This window comes from Ursus maritimus, unplaced genomic scaffold, assembly GCF_017311325.1.
Source record: "Ursus maritimus isolate PB19 unplaced genomic scaffold, ASM1731132v1 scaffold_3, whole genome shotgun sequence".
NCBI lineage: Eukaryota > Metazoa > Chordata > Mammalia > Carnivora > Ursidae > Ursus > Ursus maritimus.
The window spans coordinates 93539489-93558054 of record NW_024425563.1 but is presented as its reverse complement, the minus strand read 5'-3'; the positions used below and the strand labels follow the sequence as shown (position 1 = coordinate 93558054).

The 18566-nt window shown below is 42.9% G+C and overlaps 1 protein-coding gene across 1 annotated transcript in view; it reads right to left on the bottom strand.

Moving 5' to 3' along the window:
• The window catches only part of HECW1 (HECT, C2 and WW domain containing E3 ubiquitin protein ligase 1), a 229670-nt gene that overhangs the window by 12510 nt on the left and 198594 nt on the right, over positions 1-18566 (bottom strand). The window contains exons 22-23 of the mRNA XM_040644429.1: positions 3216-3314; positions 2543-2672 (exon numbers count right to left, since the gene is read on the bottom strand). Coding sequence (XP_040500363.1) covers positions 2543-2672; positions 3216-3314 — 229 coding nt within the window. The remainder of the gene's footprint in view (positions 1-2542; positions 2673-3215; positions 3315-18566) is intronic.

Here is an 18566-nt window from a genome sequence, read left to right as displayed (position 1 = left end):
TCTCAGATCGTTTGCGACTATCAACAATGCCGCAGTGAAGATCTTAATACAGTACTCATCGGAATTAGGTGTGAATCAGTAGGACAAATTCCTAGACATGGGTACTGACCCAAGGGCAGGTACATTTATTTTTTATTTTTTTAGTTTTTATTTAAATTCCAGTTAGTTAACATACAGTGTAATACTGGTTTCAGGTGTAGAATTTAGTGATTCATCACTTACGTACAACACCCAGAAGGGCAGATGCATTTACAATGGAAGTAGCCATCACAAAGGTGCCTTTCATAGAGAGTGAACCAAACTGCCACTTACTTCCACCTACACTCCTGTACAGCATGCCTGTTCTCTACACCATCTCCGAAACGGAATACCGCTAAACATTCCGATTCACGACAACCGTATAAGGGAAAATGGCATTTCGCTATAATTGACATTTTTACAACTTGTGAATGAGATTATTCCCTCATGTTTCCTTTTGTGGGAACTACTTATGTTTTGCTAATTTTCTATTTGTTGTTGATCATTTCCTATGGATGCGTGGAATCTCTTCCTACATTGAAAGAATAGCCCTTTGTCCGTGCAATATAGTCTATTCAATATTATGGTACTTTTACTTTGTTTATGCTGTATTTTTGCCACACAGAATTAAATAGTAATTTTAGTTCACTATGTCAGTCTCTTCTTTTATGACTTTGAAAGTTGTGTCACATATTCGGTAGCATTCCTTACTGGAAGACTGAAAATAAAAATTCTAGCATTTTCTTCTTTTTAGTTGTTTATTTTTAACAGTCAGCTTTCTAGTACAGGTGCAATTTATTGTGGTGTAATGAGTTAGGTTAGGAATCTAACTTAAAATTTTTTAAGATGGCTACCCCATTGTCTTGATAAAACTTGCTAAATGATGGTATTTATTTTACAAATTTACCCTCTACTACAAGGCAAATGTAAAGAATGGGCTAAAAGAAGTCATGCAGAGGGAATTGTGTATTTCAGACTTCCACCTAGTACATGGCAGGACAGTTAAGTGAACTGGATATTCTTTTGGGTTTTTTTTTTTTTTTTGAAGATTTTATTTTTAAGTATTCTCTACACCCAACATGGGGCTCAACCTTACAAACCCAAGATCAAGAGTCACATGCTCCACCGACTGAGCCAGCCAGGAGCCCAACAAATCCTATATGCTTGAACATATTTAAATGTGCTCTCTATAGTTGTAAAAAGAAAAAACATTCTCAAATATGGAAGAGGGTATTCTTCAGAGGTATGTTTACACAAAGGAAATTCAACAGAATGTGGACGTTTTCCAGGACCTGTCCAAAATTCTTGACTATGGTATGGATGCTGCGAAGTTCAGGGGGTTCCTCTCACACAGACTCAGCATGCGGTTCACATTTGGGCTTATACTTACGCTTATAGGTACTTATAAAGCCTATCAACTCAGTTCTCACAACCACCCATTACAAATTAATCACATGTCAGAGGCTTTTGAAATCTCTTGTGAATGACTCAGGCTATGGTTAACCTGATAAAACTGTAGCCCAGAAGATTCAAAGATATATCAATACTGGTGGAAAAAATGAGAAGCTTGATCTTATTAAATAATATTTATATACATGCATTTTGGAGAAGCAAATATCTAGATGCTAGTGATAAAAAGAAGTATTTCTGTAGTTGCAAAATCACTAAATACCTTCCAGATCACAAAAGCAGATCACAAAAATGCTTTCCGAATGTTTTTCACACGTCACAAAAATGTTTTTCTAATTCATCATCACTGTGATTTTCAAAACCTCTATAAAGTAGATTCATGTCATGAATAGGAAAAGAAGGAAGAAGACATGGGCAGCTTTATTAAAGGAAGTAGTCCTCAATGAATTATATTTTAAATGAACGAGATTCTTTGTTTTCTAGATTAAAAACAAAATCCCATTACTTTATGATCCCAGCAATCCCATTTATGGATAAAAATCCAAAAGAATCGAAAGCAAGGGCTTGAACAGATAAGTGCATACTTATGGACACAGTGCATACTTATGGACACAGCAGCATTATTGACAATAGCCCAAATGTGGAAGCAACCAAAGGGTTCATCAACAGATGAATGGGTAAATAAAATATGCTACATATACATGTAGTGGAATACTATTCAGCCCTAAAAAATAAGGAAATCCTATCACGTGCTATAAAGTAGGTAAACCTTGAGGACAATGTGGGTAAGTGAAATAAGCCAGTCACAAAAACACAAATACTGTATGATTGCACTTAGGTGAGGTGTCTAGAGTGGCCAAATTCACAGAAAGAGAAAGTAGAACGGTTATCGCCAGGGACTGCGGAGAAGGAAAAATGAGGAATTATTGTTTGACGCCTATAGTTTCAGTTTTGCAAAATGAACAAGTCCTAGAGATTGATTGTCTAACAGTGTGACTATACTTAACAATACTGAACTGTAGACTTAAAAACAAGAAGGTGGTAAATTTTGTGTTATGTGAATTTTCCACAGTAAAAAACAAAGGCTCTTTTCCAAGCCCCACATCTCACAAACCTGTCCAAAAACTTCTTCATTAACAGTGAAAGTGAGGTCTAGGATATCTGTGATATTGTTGTCCTTCATCCATTGCAAACTCTGGTGGAACTCCTCATCCAAATATTCCAGGTCACTCAAATCACAGGGCCTGGATGCATTCCAAGGGCAAAAGGTAAACAGTTTGTTAAGCAAATGGATGCCCAGACCTGGCTAAAACAATATAGACTGATTCTAACAATTTGATACTCTTGAATATACTGATGAACTTTTTAGTTCATTCAATGCTTTTTTTTGAAATGACAATAATAAACATGGGACAACTACTGACTCATGGATTCTTGATGGCAATTGGAGAAACGTTTTTAAAAATATCTTAAAACAACTAGGTTTTAGACAGATTCATTCGACTGAGCGTAATGCAAAGTTTATAATATTACTGTAATTATTTATTTAAACTGATTCATATCCATTATATGAAGTTATAAGAGTCTTCTCCTATGCTTACATAAAAACTCCAAATGCTTTTTTATTGTACTACAAGGTTTATGTGACCTCTAAGCACTCAGAAAAGTCAACAAACGGGAATGGTTAGGGCAAAACAAGGACAAAGAGTCCGAGGTACCAGGGAGGCCAGCACCTCGTGTCCTGCAGGCAGGGCTGGGTGGACCATGGCCTTCAATAATACACTTACAGTCTCAGGAGTGCCTTATAGAAGGGCCTTGTGAAGAAGGCGTCAAGAAGGTACTGATGGATCAAAGCCAGGCCTAGGATACGACCACTAAACCTGAACCTGAAACACAGACAAGGCAGAAAAATTTAAGGGCAGGTGGAAATTTACACTGTTAAAATTTTTAATTTTAATGTGTATTTAATGTGTTTCTTGCTAGTACTCATTGCAAGCTGTTTAAGGAATTTGCCAATTGATGACACAAGGGAGGGACCCATTCTCCTCCTCCTTATTCTTGACCATAAACAATGCCTATGTGCTTGGTATGTACTAAAGGAGCTCTCCTCTCCCCCAAGTACCAGAAGAGAGTCATTATGCTGGAATCCTCTTCTCAGAACTGACAGTGTAAGGACCCAAGAGAAGAAACGCACTGGTCAAGGGGAAGTCTGGAACCCTAGATAAACAGTCCACGTTGAACCTGAGAAGGACCTGACCCCAAGGACATAGAAAGCTTTCTGGCCCAAGTGTCTTTATACCAGGGATACCACCTGAAGGTCTAATGTGTGCCCAGTACATGCCAGGAGGTAGGGGACTTGAATATGAATCATACATGGCCGTTGTGCTCTTGGTCAGTAGGAAGAGTTCCATGGAATCACATTGTGGTAAGTATAAGGTGAGCCTACATTGCTATTTAATATTGTCAGCCACACACAAACAAAGAACAGGTCTCTGCTGGGAAGAATTGGTCCTGTAGATCTGGTTACCTCCAGATATAAGGGCCTTTAATGATTCAAATCCTTATTGGGGCAAATCCTGGGATTTTTGCTAATACCCTGTTTGGCTGATTGCTGAGTCTCCCTGGAGCTTGAGCCCATTGTTGCCCTGCTCTAAACCAGATGCTTGTCTGCTTGGTCTGTCTAGCACCTTGGTTTCCTCACCATGTGGGCCTTGCCCATCTCTGGCTCCTGCCTCCATAACAGGGTCTCCCTGGTCTCTTTCCATCTAAGTAGATTTTCACTTAATTGTAGACTTAGTTGTGACTTTTTTCACATCCTCCCAGTTGGAATTTGCAACTAACCCATCTCCACTACCTTTCATGAGACTCTTTTCAGACCAGAAGATTTCCTACCCTATACCTACTATAAACATTGTTAAAATGAATAGATCACCTGATCCCACAGAATGAGCATAATTATAAATAACACTTCAAATTGCCACATTTCAAGTGGTTGATTCTATTTGCAGGAAATAACATACAAATATCAACATACAAATATTATTGACTCTGAAGAGATTGGAAGCGAAGGGAATCTCAGTGAAGGTGCATTGTGGATGGGAAAGCTCATAGAATAATCAGACGTCTTAGAGACCTTGAGACCAGCGTGCCCCACTAGTGCTTTGTCCCTCAGTGCTCTGTCCTGACCAGCTCAATAACTGACCAGTCCCCAACAAGGTGACCACAATCCTGTGTATACAGACACAGTTTACTTCTACCCCAATACAGGCTTGCCCACTCTAACTGGACTCTAAGCATGACAGCCGATGGTTCTTGCATGATGGTGGGGTTGTGACCATCCAGACGGAGATGACCAAGACCACCCAAAGCAGGAAGAGAGCAAACATCAACACCGGTGCCTGGCCAAGAACCCTCCTCACTTAGAGGTGGCCCCTGAGGGCCTAGTAAAGAAAAATCGTAATCTCTGCAGGCAGTTAAGTATCCACAGATATGGAGTAGATGAAAATATTACATAAGAATACAATTTTCAGCTCAATGTTAAAAAAATGGAATATTTCAGTGAATTGTAAATTTTCTAACAAAATATAAATTATTCAAATCTATTCAAGAAGAAGCAGAAAATGTAAATAGACAAATACCACAGTATGAACAAGAAAACTGTAAGGAAAAAGGACTATATACAAAATTGATGCTGGGACTGGATACACACACACACACACACACACACACACACACACACACACGTATTTAAAGACATATTCTTTCAAACTGTCCATGGAGAGAAAACCCCTCTGCTATTTATACAGTTCCAGAAATCAGAAAAGGTTAGAAAACTTCTTAATTCGTCATTATGAGCTACCATCACCACAAAAATGGAATCTGGAAAAAAGCAAAAGAAAGAAAACTAAAGACATGTCACTCATATTTTAAAAAATTAAATAATTAAAACACCAGAACCTACCAATCCATTCCTGGAACAATGCAAAGTGATTAAAGATATTTGATTTTAGGAAACTGAGGACAGCTTAATATTAGGTATTCTATTATTAAAACACATAATGAAATCAAAAGACAAAAATCATACGGCTTTTGTTATTGTTGTTGGAAGCTGAAGTTACTTTGATAGTGTCTGCCAGCAATTTCTGAGGACAAGATCTTCGTAGGAAACCAGGAATAGAAGAATGCTTCCTTACCATACTGCGGAACGTCTATCTCAGCACCCTATTTAACAGTAAAAATGTGGAAAGATGCTGGTTACCACACCCTTTACAATTTGCCATGAGCTCCAGTGACTGCAATTACTTATGAGCGAAAAATTGGAAACAGGTTGGAAATAACTTTCACTGAATGCCTATTGGGCCAACATGTTACTCGTGTTATCTCCCTGACCCCTGCAACAACTCTATTTTCACAATTCTAGTTATCTTCATTTCACAGATTAAGAAATTAAAGGTCAATAATTAGCCCCAAGCAAGTGGTATGGTGAAGACACCAAAGCGTATCTGCTTGACACCAGATCAGGCCTTTCCCATTGTGTCCATCTGGAGAAGCCAAACAATAGGCAAGTTAATCCTCTGGTCTAGGGGCCGGGCTGCCTGGCGTGTGATCTCGTGCAAGGACTTTAGCTGCTCTCTGTTTCCTCTTCTGGAAAACTGCACTTTTATATTATGTTGGCTTCTAACACCAACTTGTGCTCATTGGAAATATTTTGGTTTAGGTAAACTTCAACTAGCTTAAGCCAAGGGGAAACTTCTTTATAAGTTCCTGGTGGTATCTCACAGAATCCAGGGTCAGGAATGCAGTAGGGCGCCAGGAAGATGAGGCACTCATCTTCGCTCTCCCTCATCCACCTCCTCCTCTTGGCTTCTCTTTGGGCAAGTCTGCTCCTTTCTTCTCTCTCGCTGCCAGCACTTCCCGTGGTCTCCATCCTGGAGAGACCAACTTGACTCTCTCTGACTTGCTCCAAATTTCCAACATGATTCCTTGCTTGTTACGACTCGCCCGCCCTGGACTAATCATGAGTGATCAGGGAAGCAAGGTCTGGGGAGCAGCCTCAGGGTTTGGTGTCTTGTGCAGTGCTGTGTAGCCAGGATCACCACTGCCCACCTCTCAACAAGGGGCTGCGACCAGATGGAGAGCAGCAGATGGCATGGTTCCTAGCACAGGAGACAGGCAATAGACAGTTGCTTATTTGCTTTGAATGGGTAGACCATAAGATGGAATGTCTAAAGACAAAATTATACTGGTTTTGCAGGCTGATGTGGGCCACTAGTAAGCCCCTGAGATTTTTTTGTAGGTGTGTGAACAATTTATGATTATGAGGTTTGGCTTTACATAAACACAGACAGGATGGCTCATAGCCAGACCAATATAGGTAGTAAAATATATTCCAGAGCAATGAATTAGGATCTGGGATGTGTTTGTATGAAGCTCAATACAATCGTACAATTCAAATCCAAAAGAATAGCTTAAAAAGCACAGATTGAGATGGAAAACCTTTACCAGTTGTTGAATTGCCATATTTTGCCATAATTTCTTCTACGAGAAAACATCTTCTAGTAATTGTGCACTTCCTTTGTTTGTCTCACTTAGCTTGAACAATCACTTGCTGGGAAATTGATCATACTTGTTACAAATGTGTAGGAATTACGAAATGGAAAGAAATTATGTCTCTTTAGTCTCTGTATTGATAATTGAGGAAAATACACACAGAATTTAAGCAAAAAAGTTTATGTTTTGATCTAAATTACTTGGCACAAACAAAGAGTTATTTTTAAAGATTTTATTTATTTATTTATGAGAGAGAAAGAGAGAGAGGGAGTGCACAAGCAGGAGTGTGTGGAAGGGTGGGGGGGGAGGGAGAGGGATAAGCAGACTCTACGCTGAGTGTGGAGCCCAATGCAGGGCTCAATCTCAGGACCCCCGAGATCATGACCTGAGATGAAATCAAGAGCTGGACAACTGAATGAGCCACCCGGGCGCTCCACAAGTAAAAAGTTTGAAGGACAAATAAAAGTAAGTGCCTACAGAAGTGGCAGACGGTGCCTTCCCTGCCTGTGGGTGTTCATGTGTCACTTCAACATCCTGGCCCCAGGGTCCCCAGTTGCAAAGCCCCCATGTGTGAACTCGCAGGACGTCCAACCCTCCTTCCTCACCAGGGACCCCACAAGGAGTCTCAGCTGATACCGCAGGTGGGCTTGGCTCACAGCGTGTGGCACTGTTCCTCCTTTTCTGGGCTGCCATTTTTGAAAGCATGCTCATCTCAGCACATCCCAGAGACGGTTAAGGTGCCGCATGTTCCGGCGTGGTGCCGTTGCCATCAATCCCCAGGCTGCTGCTGTCCAAGGTCTGCTCTTCGGAGTGGCTTGTGCTCATTTTTATTTTGCTGGTAGGGAACAGCTCCTCTGTGTTGACCTGCTCTGTTAGAGGGACTTCACAGCAGAGTTGCAAGGGACCTGAGACTTTTACTAGTATTCCTTTTGAAGTTTACTAACTGTCCTTTAATCCCTAGGCTGGCAAAGTCAAGGTGGACCTAAGCAGCAGCTACCACCACTCACCAACATCTCAACCTCAGGCTGGCTGGCTGCTCTGGCGTGCTGTGCCATTCTTCTGCTTCTCTTGAACTGTGTTATGTCTGAGGACCCCGGATGCCCTGCTCACACTGGCTTTCTATTGGCTCCCCTTTGTGAGCATATCAGACACGCCCACGTGTGTTCAATTCCAATGAGGGGCACCATTCAACTTCCCTTCACAGGTAAATCAGCAGATGTAAGTGCAGACAGCATGGAGGTGTCTGAGGACATGAGAAAACAAGGGATGTCCCCCAACTGCATGTACCAGACCTGCCAGCTACACCATGGACCCTTCCCTTGGTAGTCGATGGCGGGTCTCAATCTTTTCTCCATTCCAGCCACCTGAAGGGTACAGCACTCTGGTGGGTCAGGAATGGGGCCTCCCTGCATCAGTAATCCTCAAGTCCAGAGAAAAGAGTTTCCCTCTAGCTCCACCTTGGGTATAATATGAAAACTCCCTAGGATATTCTAATACGCCATCACCTTAAGATGCATTCCTGGCTCTTTAAAAACACATAAGCCATTTTTCCCTATTTATTTACTGATCAGAGATTAATCCACAGAAATCCACTCAGACTTAAGATACCACAAAAATATGATCAATATAGCAAAATACCCAAAACTCCACATTTAATAGAAAAAAACACCCCTTCTATTGAGAGTCAGTCACCTATGGGTTTCATTGTTAAGAAAACACGGTCTGTTTTCTTTCAGAGGAAGACGGTAGACAGCTCACAATGACATTTCTCAACCTAACCCCACCAAGCCTGTGACTTATAGAAACAATCCTTGGACTCTAAGTTCTTTTCATATCCTTGGTTTTCCATGTGTTGCAAGTTTTTGTTTTTTGGTATCATCAACCCTTACCCTCCTGCCAAACAAAACAAAACAAAACAAAACAAAAGTGGGTATTTTTTAGTGTAAAGAAAAATATACACAGCATCATAAGTATCAAATAAAAGTGTATCAACTCTGTCACATGAGGTAATTAATGTCTTTGACTTGGCGGGTCTTTCCCCTGCATACCAGTTGGTGAGCACAGACACACTTGTGTGAATGGGATCACCTTGCCACTCCTGCTTCTCTGTAGCTTCCTCTTTTCATAACACAGGACGGCACAGACACCCTCACATATCTGCAAATATAGGTTTTCTTCATGTGATTTAAATAAACTTGCAAAGTATTTCATTTCATAAATATTCTTCACTCGGTTTGGCCCTTCCCACTCTGATGGAAACCTAAGTGGCTTTCATCTTTATCCAACTGCTCAGAGGTATTGGGGGAGGCAGCATGCAGCCAGTTAACTCTGGGACCATCAGAGGATTTGGAAGTGGGCAGATGTCACTCTTCAAGCATCCTCCTCAACACCTCGCCAGATATCTGGAGGGTGAGCTGAGGCTGCCTCTGATGAAAGCAACTGTAGCCACTTTGAGCCTTCATAAAGATATGGAGGGAGATTATGGCAGGAGATCTGAAAGGAACCAATGTTACTGGCAAGGATTTATCTCAGCTCTATCTGGGTTTTGTACATTTTAGGGAGTTCAAAAGGTAATGGAGTTTCACACATTTCTAGCACATCTTCCCATGTGGTTTGAAGGCCCAACAAAGACTCGACTCTCCCCTTGAGTGTATTACCATTTGTTGACTCATTATTCTTTGGGCTGTTTGCCAATAATCCAAAGAAGGCAGTGTGGTGGGAAGGACAAAACTGCAAGTTCTGATGTCAGGCTGCCTTAGTTTAACTCTTCTGACCTTTGGGCAAGATGCCAAACATCCATGGTCCTCCGTTTACTCATCCGCAAAATGGGGTCATAATGTTGTATAGGGCAACTGCTAAGACACTAAAAGACTCTGTCCAGGGACTAGTGGAGGGCAGTCCCCCTGGGTGTTTAATAAACACCATCTGCAGACTGGCATGCCTGATTCCTCAGAACCCCAGGGCCATACACCCAGGCTGCACTGAGGGGTGAGAATGAATGTGGACTGAGCCAGTGGACTAGTGTGCCGTTCGCTGCTGTTGGAGAACTACAACTTTGCTCTGCTTACACACAACATTCATGCATCACAATGCCTGGCAAGATTTGTTGAATTGTATTAAATTAAAAATTATCATCTGATTTTATCCCAGTAGAACACGACTCTATGAGCCTACTGAAAATTTCTGAAACATCATATACCATTTGATGCCCGTTTCCAATATCAATAGTAGGTCCCCATTCAGGGAGACAGAAAGACTGAACTACAGAGGAGACTGGGTGACTGAGTCAACGTATGGAAAGACATGGCGAATGTTTTACACCAAGAAGCCGACATAGCAGGCTTCCCCCTCCCTTCCTCTCCCTCTTCAGTCTCTCCAGTGGAACTCTGCCTGGGAACATATTTTAGCAGGAGGCAATATGTAATGATTTCACAGTAGATTTTTCAACTGATTCTTTAAACAAAAGCAGTTTGCACAATGGCAAAAAATTTAAGTCAGGAAGTCTGGGAGAAGAAATTCTTGTTCACAGGCTGGATTTATGGAAGGGAGAGCAGATGGCTTGACAAGCGAAGAAAATAAGACCTAATGATAGCCTGGAAGGACATTTTGGATAGTGAAACAGAACACTCTTAAAAGGCTTCTAATTAATCCCTTTATATGAAAGTGATATAAAAATGGAGTAAAACCCTCAGTGCAGTACCCAGGTCATATGCCAAGTCGAAAAGGTTCTGCTGTGGTGTGTCTGGTAGTTGGATCCCCTGGCATTAAACTTGGACCCCTAATAATTATGGGTTTAGTGATCTTCTCAGTTTCTTCTTGACCTGTAAGCCTTCAGTCTCCTTCTGTGTGACTCTGGTTTCTGGAACTTTTGATGCAACACCGCTCAGCATCAGAGAGACCCCTTGCATCAGCTTCAGCCTTGAAAGACCTAAAGCTGACCTTATCTCTTGGCCTTCCTGCCTGGAAAGGTGATCAGACAGTATATTGATGGGGCAAGAGGCTGGACACTTGGTGATAATATGCTTGGTCTTGCTGCCTTTGGTGAGGGGATCGGGGCTGAGGCAGATGTTTCAGTGTTTGGCAGGAAATGGAGGTCTGCTCACAATCCTGTATACAGTCTGCAGACTTCGGAGGCCTTTTCCAAATGTCACAGGATCTCCTAGAGCACAAACACCTGTCGGAACCAGCACTATACTGGCAAATCCCAAGGGCTCAAAAACATTTTGTTGAGTCAGTGAATGAGGCCAGAGTGCTGCTAAAACTGCACCCATGCCTGAATGCTCCCAGGACACCATCACGACGGCCTGCCTCATAAGCTATGACTCTGTGACTGCACCCACCTGTGCATTACCTCTCACCTGCAGACTGACAGCAGGTGGTTTGTGTCAGCTGAATTCTAGAAGGTTCTCTCTGAAGCAGCCATGTTTTCCATTCCTGCTACTTTGTAGGTCATCCTAGGTTGCTGCTTCCCTGGCAATCGGCAGGACTTTGCAGGGGTTAAGGTCCTTTGTGACCCTCAAAAGAATAAAGCTGGTTCCTCAACTGTAGCCCTATTGACTATTGCTGTACTGTGCACTTTAAGACATCTGACACCACCAATGGCCTTGCCCCACTAGATGCCGGTACCAGTTGGGATAGCCCAAAGTGTCTCCAGACATTGCTCAATGTCCCTTGGTGGGGGTGAGGGCAAGGCCACTCTCTTGGGGGAAGACTGTCCAAATAGGTGATTATAGTCTCCTTCCTGACTGACACGTTGGTATCACATGCCTCTCTTGGGCCCTCTGTGGGAATGAAGGTCACCAACCTCAAGGCTTTTGTGTTCCACTCTGCAATACCTGAGCAGCTTTTCACCACTCCTAGAATCTCTAAGTATACCTTCCTACCCCACCAAATATAATTTTATATTCCCACCAGAAACTTGGTCTCCCGGTTTCTCTTGGGGAAAGGATGGGAGGCACGAATAATGAATCATGGAACATTACATCAAAAACTAAGGATAGACTGTATGATGACTAACATAACATAATAAAAAATTATTATAATAAAAAAAAAGAACGATTCCTCCCAAATGCACCAGACTGTGTCATCCTTTCTCAGGGGATGATGTCTGATCTGAATTATTGAGAGGAGTGAGCCTCCCCCAGGAGGATGAGCATCATAAGTTAGGGGAATAGCGATGTCCAAGGTGGGAACACATACAGTTTGTTTGAATAACAGAGAAGGGAGCAATGGGACTAGACCCCAGACAGAGAAAGGGAGGAGGATAGAACATGAGTTTGGAGACACCCAGGGGACAGAACATCAGGGCTTGGCACTCCATAGTAAGGACTTTGGATTTTATTCCAAGTGTGATGGGAATCCCCTGGAGGTTTCATGCAGGGTCTATGAATGAACTGATCGATGCACTGAAATGATCACTCTGGATGCTGCATGGAGAGAGCTGAGTGTGGCAAGACCAATCTAGAGGTTCCTGCAGTAATCCAGGGGGGAGGTGATGGTAGTTTACACTAGGGAGGTGATAGTGGAGGCAATGAAGTCAGATTCAGGATGTATTTTCATGATAGAGCCAAAAGAACCTGCTGATGGATTGGATGGGAGATGTGAGAAAAAGGGAGGCATCAAAGACAGTCCATGGTCTTGGACCAGAGCAATTGTGTGGATGGGGGTGCCATTTACCAAGCTGGAAACACCAGAAGAGAAGGTTGCAGGAAAAACTTGAGAGTTCTCTTTCAGACATATTAAGTTTGTCATGCTTATTAACTATCTGGGTAGAGCTGTTGAGTAGGCAGCTGTGTCAATGAGTCAGTACTTCTGGGAACAGGGCCTGGCTGCAGGTGTTAATGTGAGGGTTGGCAGGCTGTAGATTGCATTCGAAGTTATGCAGCTGGACAAGACTTCCCCAAAGAAGGATGTGCAGATAGAGAGGTGGACCAAGGGCCGAGCATTTGTACCATTCACGGATCTGAAAGATGAGGAGGGACCATAAAATAAACTGAGAAGGAATGGCAATGAGGCTGGAGAGGAACCAAGAGAACATGCTTCAGGGTGTTCATGCTTCAGGCAGAGACCGACTGTGTCAAGTGCCTCTGAGATCAGGTAATAGGAGGTCTGAGAGCTGCCCAGTGGATGGGCAACCTCGATGAGAGCCGTTTCCGTGGGGGGAAGGGGAGGAAAGGCTGGCTGGAGAGAACGGGAGAAAAGGAAGTGGAGAACGTGGCACAGATAACTCCTTGTACAAATGTGTCTCTAAGGGGGAGTGGGAAATCAGAGTAGTAGGTGGAGGAGAGCGTGACACCAAAGGAGGCTTGGGTTTGTTTTTCACATGTGAGAGAAATTACGGTGTGTTCATGCATTTTCAATTTCAATGGATTTACTGATTGCCTACCATGTGCCAGGTGTGTACCAAGATGCCACAGGTAAACACGCTCACTTCGAAGAGTTTACAGGACAGTAGGGGGATGGATACAACAATGCAGCAATTCATAGCCACCTAAGATGTGCTGTAGCAAAGTACACATGGCGTGTGAAAACACGGAGGAAGGACACCTGCTGGTTTGGGAGGGATTACATCTAGGCTGGGTTCCTGGAGGAAGCGATGACTGAGGTGAGCTTTGAAAAATGAGTAGAAATTAGATCACTTAAAGCAAGGAAAGGCTTTCCAAGAAAATAAACTCACATGAGGAAAGAGGCAGGAAATAGAATGGAATGTGTTCATGATGACTAGAGCATAAAGAGTGAGGAGCGGCAAGATTAGGCTGAAGAAAGAGGAAGTGGGAGGTCCCGGAAGGTTTTAGTTTCCATGCCAACAAACTCAGCTTTTAAATCCTAGAGAATGGGGATAGACCGAAGAGTTGAAGCAAGGGAGGGATATACTTGGTTTGGCATTTAAGAAATCAGTCTGCAGTCATGTGAAGGACAGATTTGAGGAGGACAAATTGGGGGGTGTATTACAGTATGTCCAAGTCATTGTGAGAAAAATTTTGGAAGTAAAAATGTCAGGACATGGAGCTTTATGTGAGCAGACGGAGAAGTGAAGGATGGCAGGAAGTGGCTCATGGAGAGATTAGACAGATGCCAAGTTGGAGGAGGGTCAAAAGAAAGATGTCTAGTAGGTATCTGGATAAAAGAGTTCACAGCTCAACAGAGAGGTCAGGCTAAAAATAGAGCTTTAGAATTCATACTGTAACATGGAGAGAACTTTATAAAACAGTGAACTTTGATTCTACTGTTCTATTTTATACAGAATTATATCTACCTTTCCATCCATCCATCTAGCCGACCATCCATAAAATATCATGGAAGGACTTGAGTCAACAGATATTTTTTTGAGGATTAATGTATCTATTTGAGAGAGAGCGAGAGAGTGGCGGGAAGGGTGGAGGGAGAGATAGTCCCAGGCAGATGCCTTGATGGCCTATTGTGTGGGACTCCACCTCATTTCCCTGAGATCACAATCTGAGCTGAAACCAAGGGTTGGACATGTAACTGACTGTGCCACCCAGTGCCCCTCGAGTCCAAATATTAATAGCATTTATTTCTGTGTGGAGATACTGCCTTATACAAATTAAATTTCTTACAATGCCGCATATTATCAATGTTATAAAATCATACATGTTTATTTACGTATAAAATACATAAGTAGGGGCGCCTGGGTGGCACAGCGGTTAGGCGTCTGTCTTCGGCTCAGGGCGTGATCCCGGCGTTATGGGATCGAGCCCCACATCAGACTCTTCCGCTTTGAGCCTGCTTCTTCCTCTCCCACTCCCCATGCTTGTGTTCCCTCTCTCGCTGGCTGTCTCTATCTCTGTCAAATAAATAAATAAAATCTTTAAAAAAAATACATAAGTAAAAGTTTCCACTAAGGTAAGGAGTGATAATAGTTCACTGGGTTTGTTGATTAGGTGGTCTCTGCTGCTCATGGAAAGGGCAGTTTCGGTGATGAATACTGACATCAGATTCAGTAGGAGAAGTGAGTGAAGGAAAGGAGCCATACCCAGGGGGAGAAGGTAAAGTGTAAAGATGGACGAGAAAGAGGAAGGTGCTGGAGCGAGGGCACAGAGGAGATGGGAGCGGATGGATCCGGAGCCTAAGTGGAAAGGTCTGTCTCGAACAAGACAAGGGTGATGCCGGGAAGGTGTCAGCACTGGGCATTTGTTGTTGGGGTGTGAAATTGAGGTGGGCTCCTCAGTGTTTCTACTTGAGCAGGATCTGAAGTCATCCCGTCAAAGTGAAAGAGCTCATTGGGCAGGGGCTTTCGGGACGGTGGAATGGAAGATGCATCAGTCAAAGGGCTGGTGAGCTTTGCCATAGAATCTGCTGATGTCAGAGGGTATGATTTAGGCTTGTACCATCTCTCAGAATTATTTCGTTTTCTTTGGTGCTAGAGCTACGGGAAACAGCTCTGGCACTGAATGTGGGAGAGGGCATTATGACATTGATCCAAGGTGGCGTTTTGCCCATCAGATGGAGTGCAAGCATGGAGGCCTGGGGTGAAGGAAGCCACGCCAGATGGGTAGGGGATGGTGAGTCTGAGGTGCAAATGAACTTGGTGAGCAGCTGTGGTAGGGGGAGGAGGTGGGAACGCTGGATGTAGAATGATTGATGGTGGGATTTTCAATTTTTCAATCTCAGATATGGCACGGTGCTGGGTGATAATGAGGCTGGGAGGGCCATTGTGGGAGCAGGTGGCCAGAGTGGAATGTAGGTCAAGGCCTCTGGGGTTAGATAGATTAGGTCCGTTCTCTAGACCCACCCTTACTCAGATAATGTTTCAAGGAAAGTGTAAAGAATCCCCTCCCTCACACCCCCATAGTTGTTTAAATATAGCAGATGCAAGGCATGATTTTTATTTGGTTTTCATAGCTCCTTGTGTGAGGAAACAGTGTTGCAATTAGCTGAGAAAACTTGAATTTTTCTTCATCTGCCGTGAAAGAGACTCTGCCAACACAAGATAATGACAGGATATTATCTTCTGATTGCTAATTAGCAGCTGAAATGAATGTCTAGCCCTGATGCCTGCCAAGTGCCCGCTATTAATATCAGCCCTGCAGGGGGCAAACGAGTAAGAACAGGGCTGCTTGCTCCTCAATATGGCGGCCAATTGAGTGACTCCTTTTTAGAGAAAGCTCTTCTAGAAGTATATGATGCAAATTATCTGTGCCTTTTAGTGGGTTGAACGTTGGCCCCCAAGAAGATATGTCTGCTTCCCAAACCCTGGAATCTGTGAATGGAAAAAGGGTCTTTGCGGATATGATTAAGGATCTCAAGATGAGATCATCTTGGATTATTCACATGGGCCCTAAGTCCATTGACAAATGTCCTTATGAGAGACAGAAGAGAAGACACAGAAACAGAGGGGCCACAAAAAGAGAGAAGCAGAGATTGGAGTGATGCAGCCACAAACCACGAAATTCTCAGAGCCACCAGAACGTGAATGAGGTGAGGAAGGATTCGCCTCTAGAGCCTTCAGAAGGAGATGTCTTTGCCAACACCTTGCTTTTGGGCTTCTGACCTCCAGACTGAGAATACACAGTTTGTGGTAATTTGGTATATGGCAACTCTAGGAAAGGAATAGAGAACACGAATATAGAATCCGAAAATCCTCTTTAGCTTTCTGGAATGCTTCTCAAGAAGCATATTATTGCGTAGTTTGTAAGTTGAGCCACAAAAGTCATAGATTTCGTATCATGCAAGAGGAGAATTTACCTGATCTCGAAAGAGACATGGGCTTTGGTTCCATACCTAGAATTATGAAGAAAAGTTGACCACTTGCCTACATAACGAAAATGCTCAAATCCACTATATCCTCATCTGAGCAATCCAGGAAAGTGAAGGTTTAATGTCTTAATTATCTGAGCTACACAAAGCAGAGAATATAGGGGAGCAATGTCACTGTGCTCCAAGCAGAATCCATAATGCCTTACTGACCCTTTAAATGTTGTGTCCCGCTCTTGCCTGTGACTCATTAAGCAATGCACGATATTTTACTAAAACTCAGGTTTAAAGAAAACAATCAATTTGACAGAGCTTAAACAACTTCTAGGTCTGCCTTCGTTCCTTCTGACAAATCATAATGAGGTACCTCCCATTTTTGGGGAACTGGGCTAGTTGTTGGGCTACTTAGGGAATACAACAGACAAGGCTCCCGAGCTCCCATGGGGCATACCGTCTAGTGACATTATTACGGTTCAGGAAATTTTTAGACTCACTGAAGCCTCACCTTCAATGACATTCTATAATTTTCATGTGATTGGCAAAATAATGATGGCTTTGACAATATCAACGTCTTACGCTACACAGGTACTGATATAACCAGGACAGCAGGACTACTTGAAGCTATTTAAGTAATTGGTTCTGAATTAACTGTATGGATAGAGGGGGAATATGGGAAACATAAACCGAACAAAATAATAAATAAATATGATACTGAGGTTTGCAACTATGTTTTATATGGCTTTATTGCTTTGAAGATTTATCTACTGACTGTACTTTTCTTTAGATAATAGAATTAATTACTGGGACGCCTGGGTGGCTCAGTCAGTTAAGCGTCTGCCTTGGCTCAGGTCATGATCCCAGGGTCCTGGGATTGAGTCCCACATCGGGCTCCTTCCTCAGCAGGGATCTGCTTCTCCCTCTTTCTCTCTCCCCACTCTCTCTGAAACAAATAAAATCTTAAAAAAAATAGAATTAATTGATATTCTTTGGGATTAGAATATAAAAAGACAAAGCCCCTAGAACTCTGGACAGTAGGGAAAGCCAATCTTGGAGTCTATCTCTGTTATTCATCATCTGAAAACGGAAAGCCCTTCTTGCCCCTTTTTTACCCTTACAGATTCCACGGTCCCAAGATCTGTGCCCAGCCTATGCCTGGGGATCTGTGTCCTGGATCGTATCATACACCTCCTTAAGTCTAGAGTGATTCACATGTATCTTTCCTAAGGATATTCTTTTAAAAATTAAAAAAAATTTTTAAAAAGCTTTTAGTTATTTATTTGAGAGAGAGAGAGAGAGTGTACTAGCGAGCGGGTGGGGCGGAGCAGAGGGAGAGGGAGAAGCAGACTCCCTGCTGAGCAGGGAGCCCGATGCCAGGCTCAATCCCAGGACCCTGGGATCCTGACCTGAGCTGAAGGCAGCCATTTCACCGACTGAGCCCCCCCGGGCGCCCCATCACAATGATATCCTCGATTATTAGATTTGCACATCTGCACCAATCTTGATCTCCGTGCCTAGCTCACCTCTGAAATGCCATTTCCAACACTTTGTTTTTAGACGGCTTCACTATTCTCAATTTAGGAAACCCACTCTATGTGGTTTACATTGGCCCTGACCCTCCATTCATTCCAGCTTCCGCTGCTGTCCAACTCCGCCCTTCCCACAGCTCTGAATGTACATTTCCTCTCATGAGATTGAGGCTAAACAGAAAAGTAAACCTCTATAGTTTCACATAATTTATGTATTTTTAAACCTCTTCCAATAGACAAGATGCTGTTGACTCTGTTAATTCTATTTGGTATTTAAACAAATCAGAAAATGAACAAATTTCGTGGAAAGTGCCTCTTTCGGTGATTTCAATGATAGTCCCAACTTTG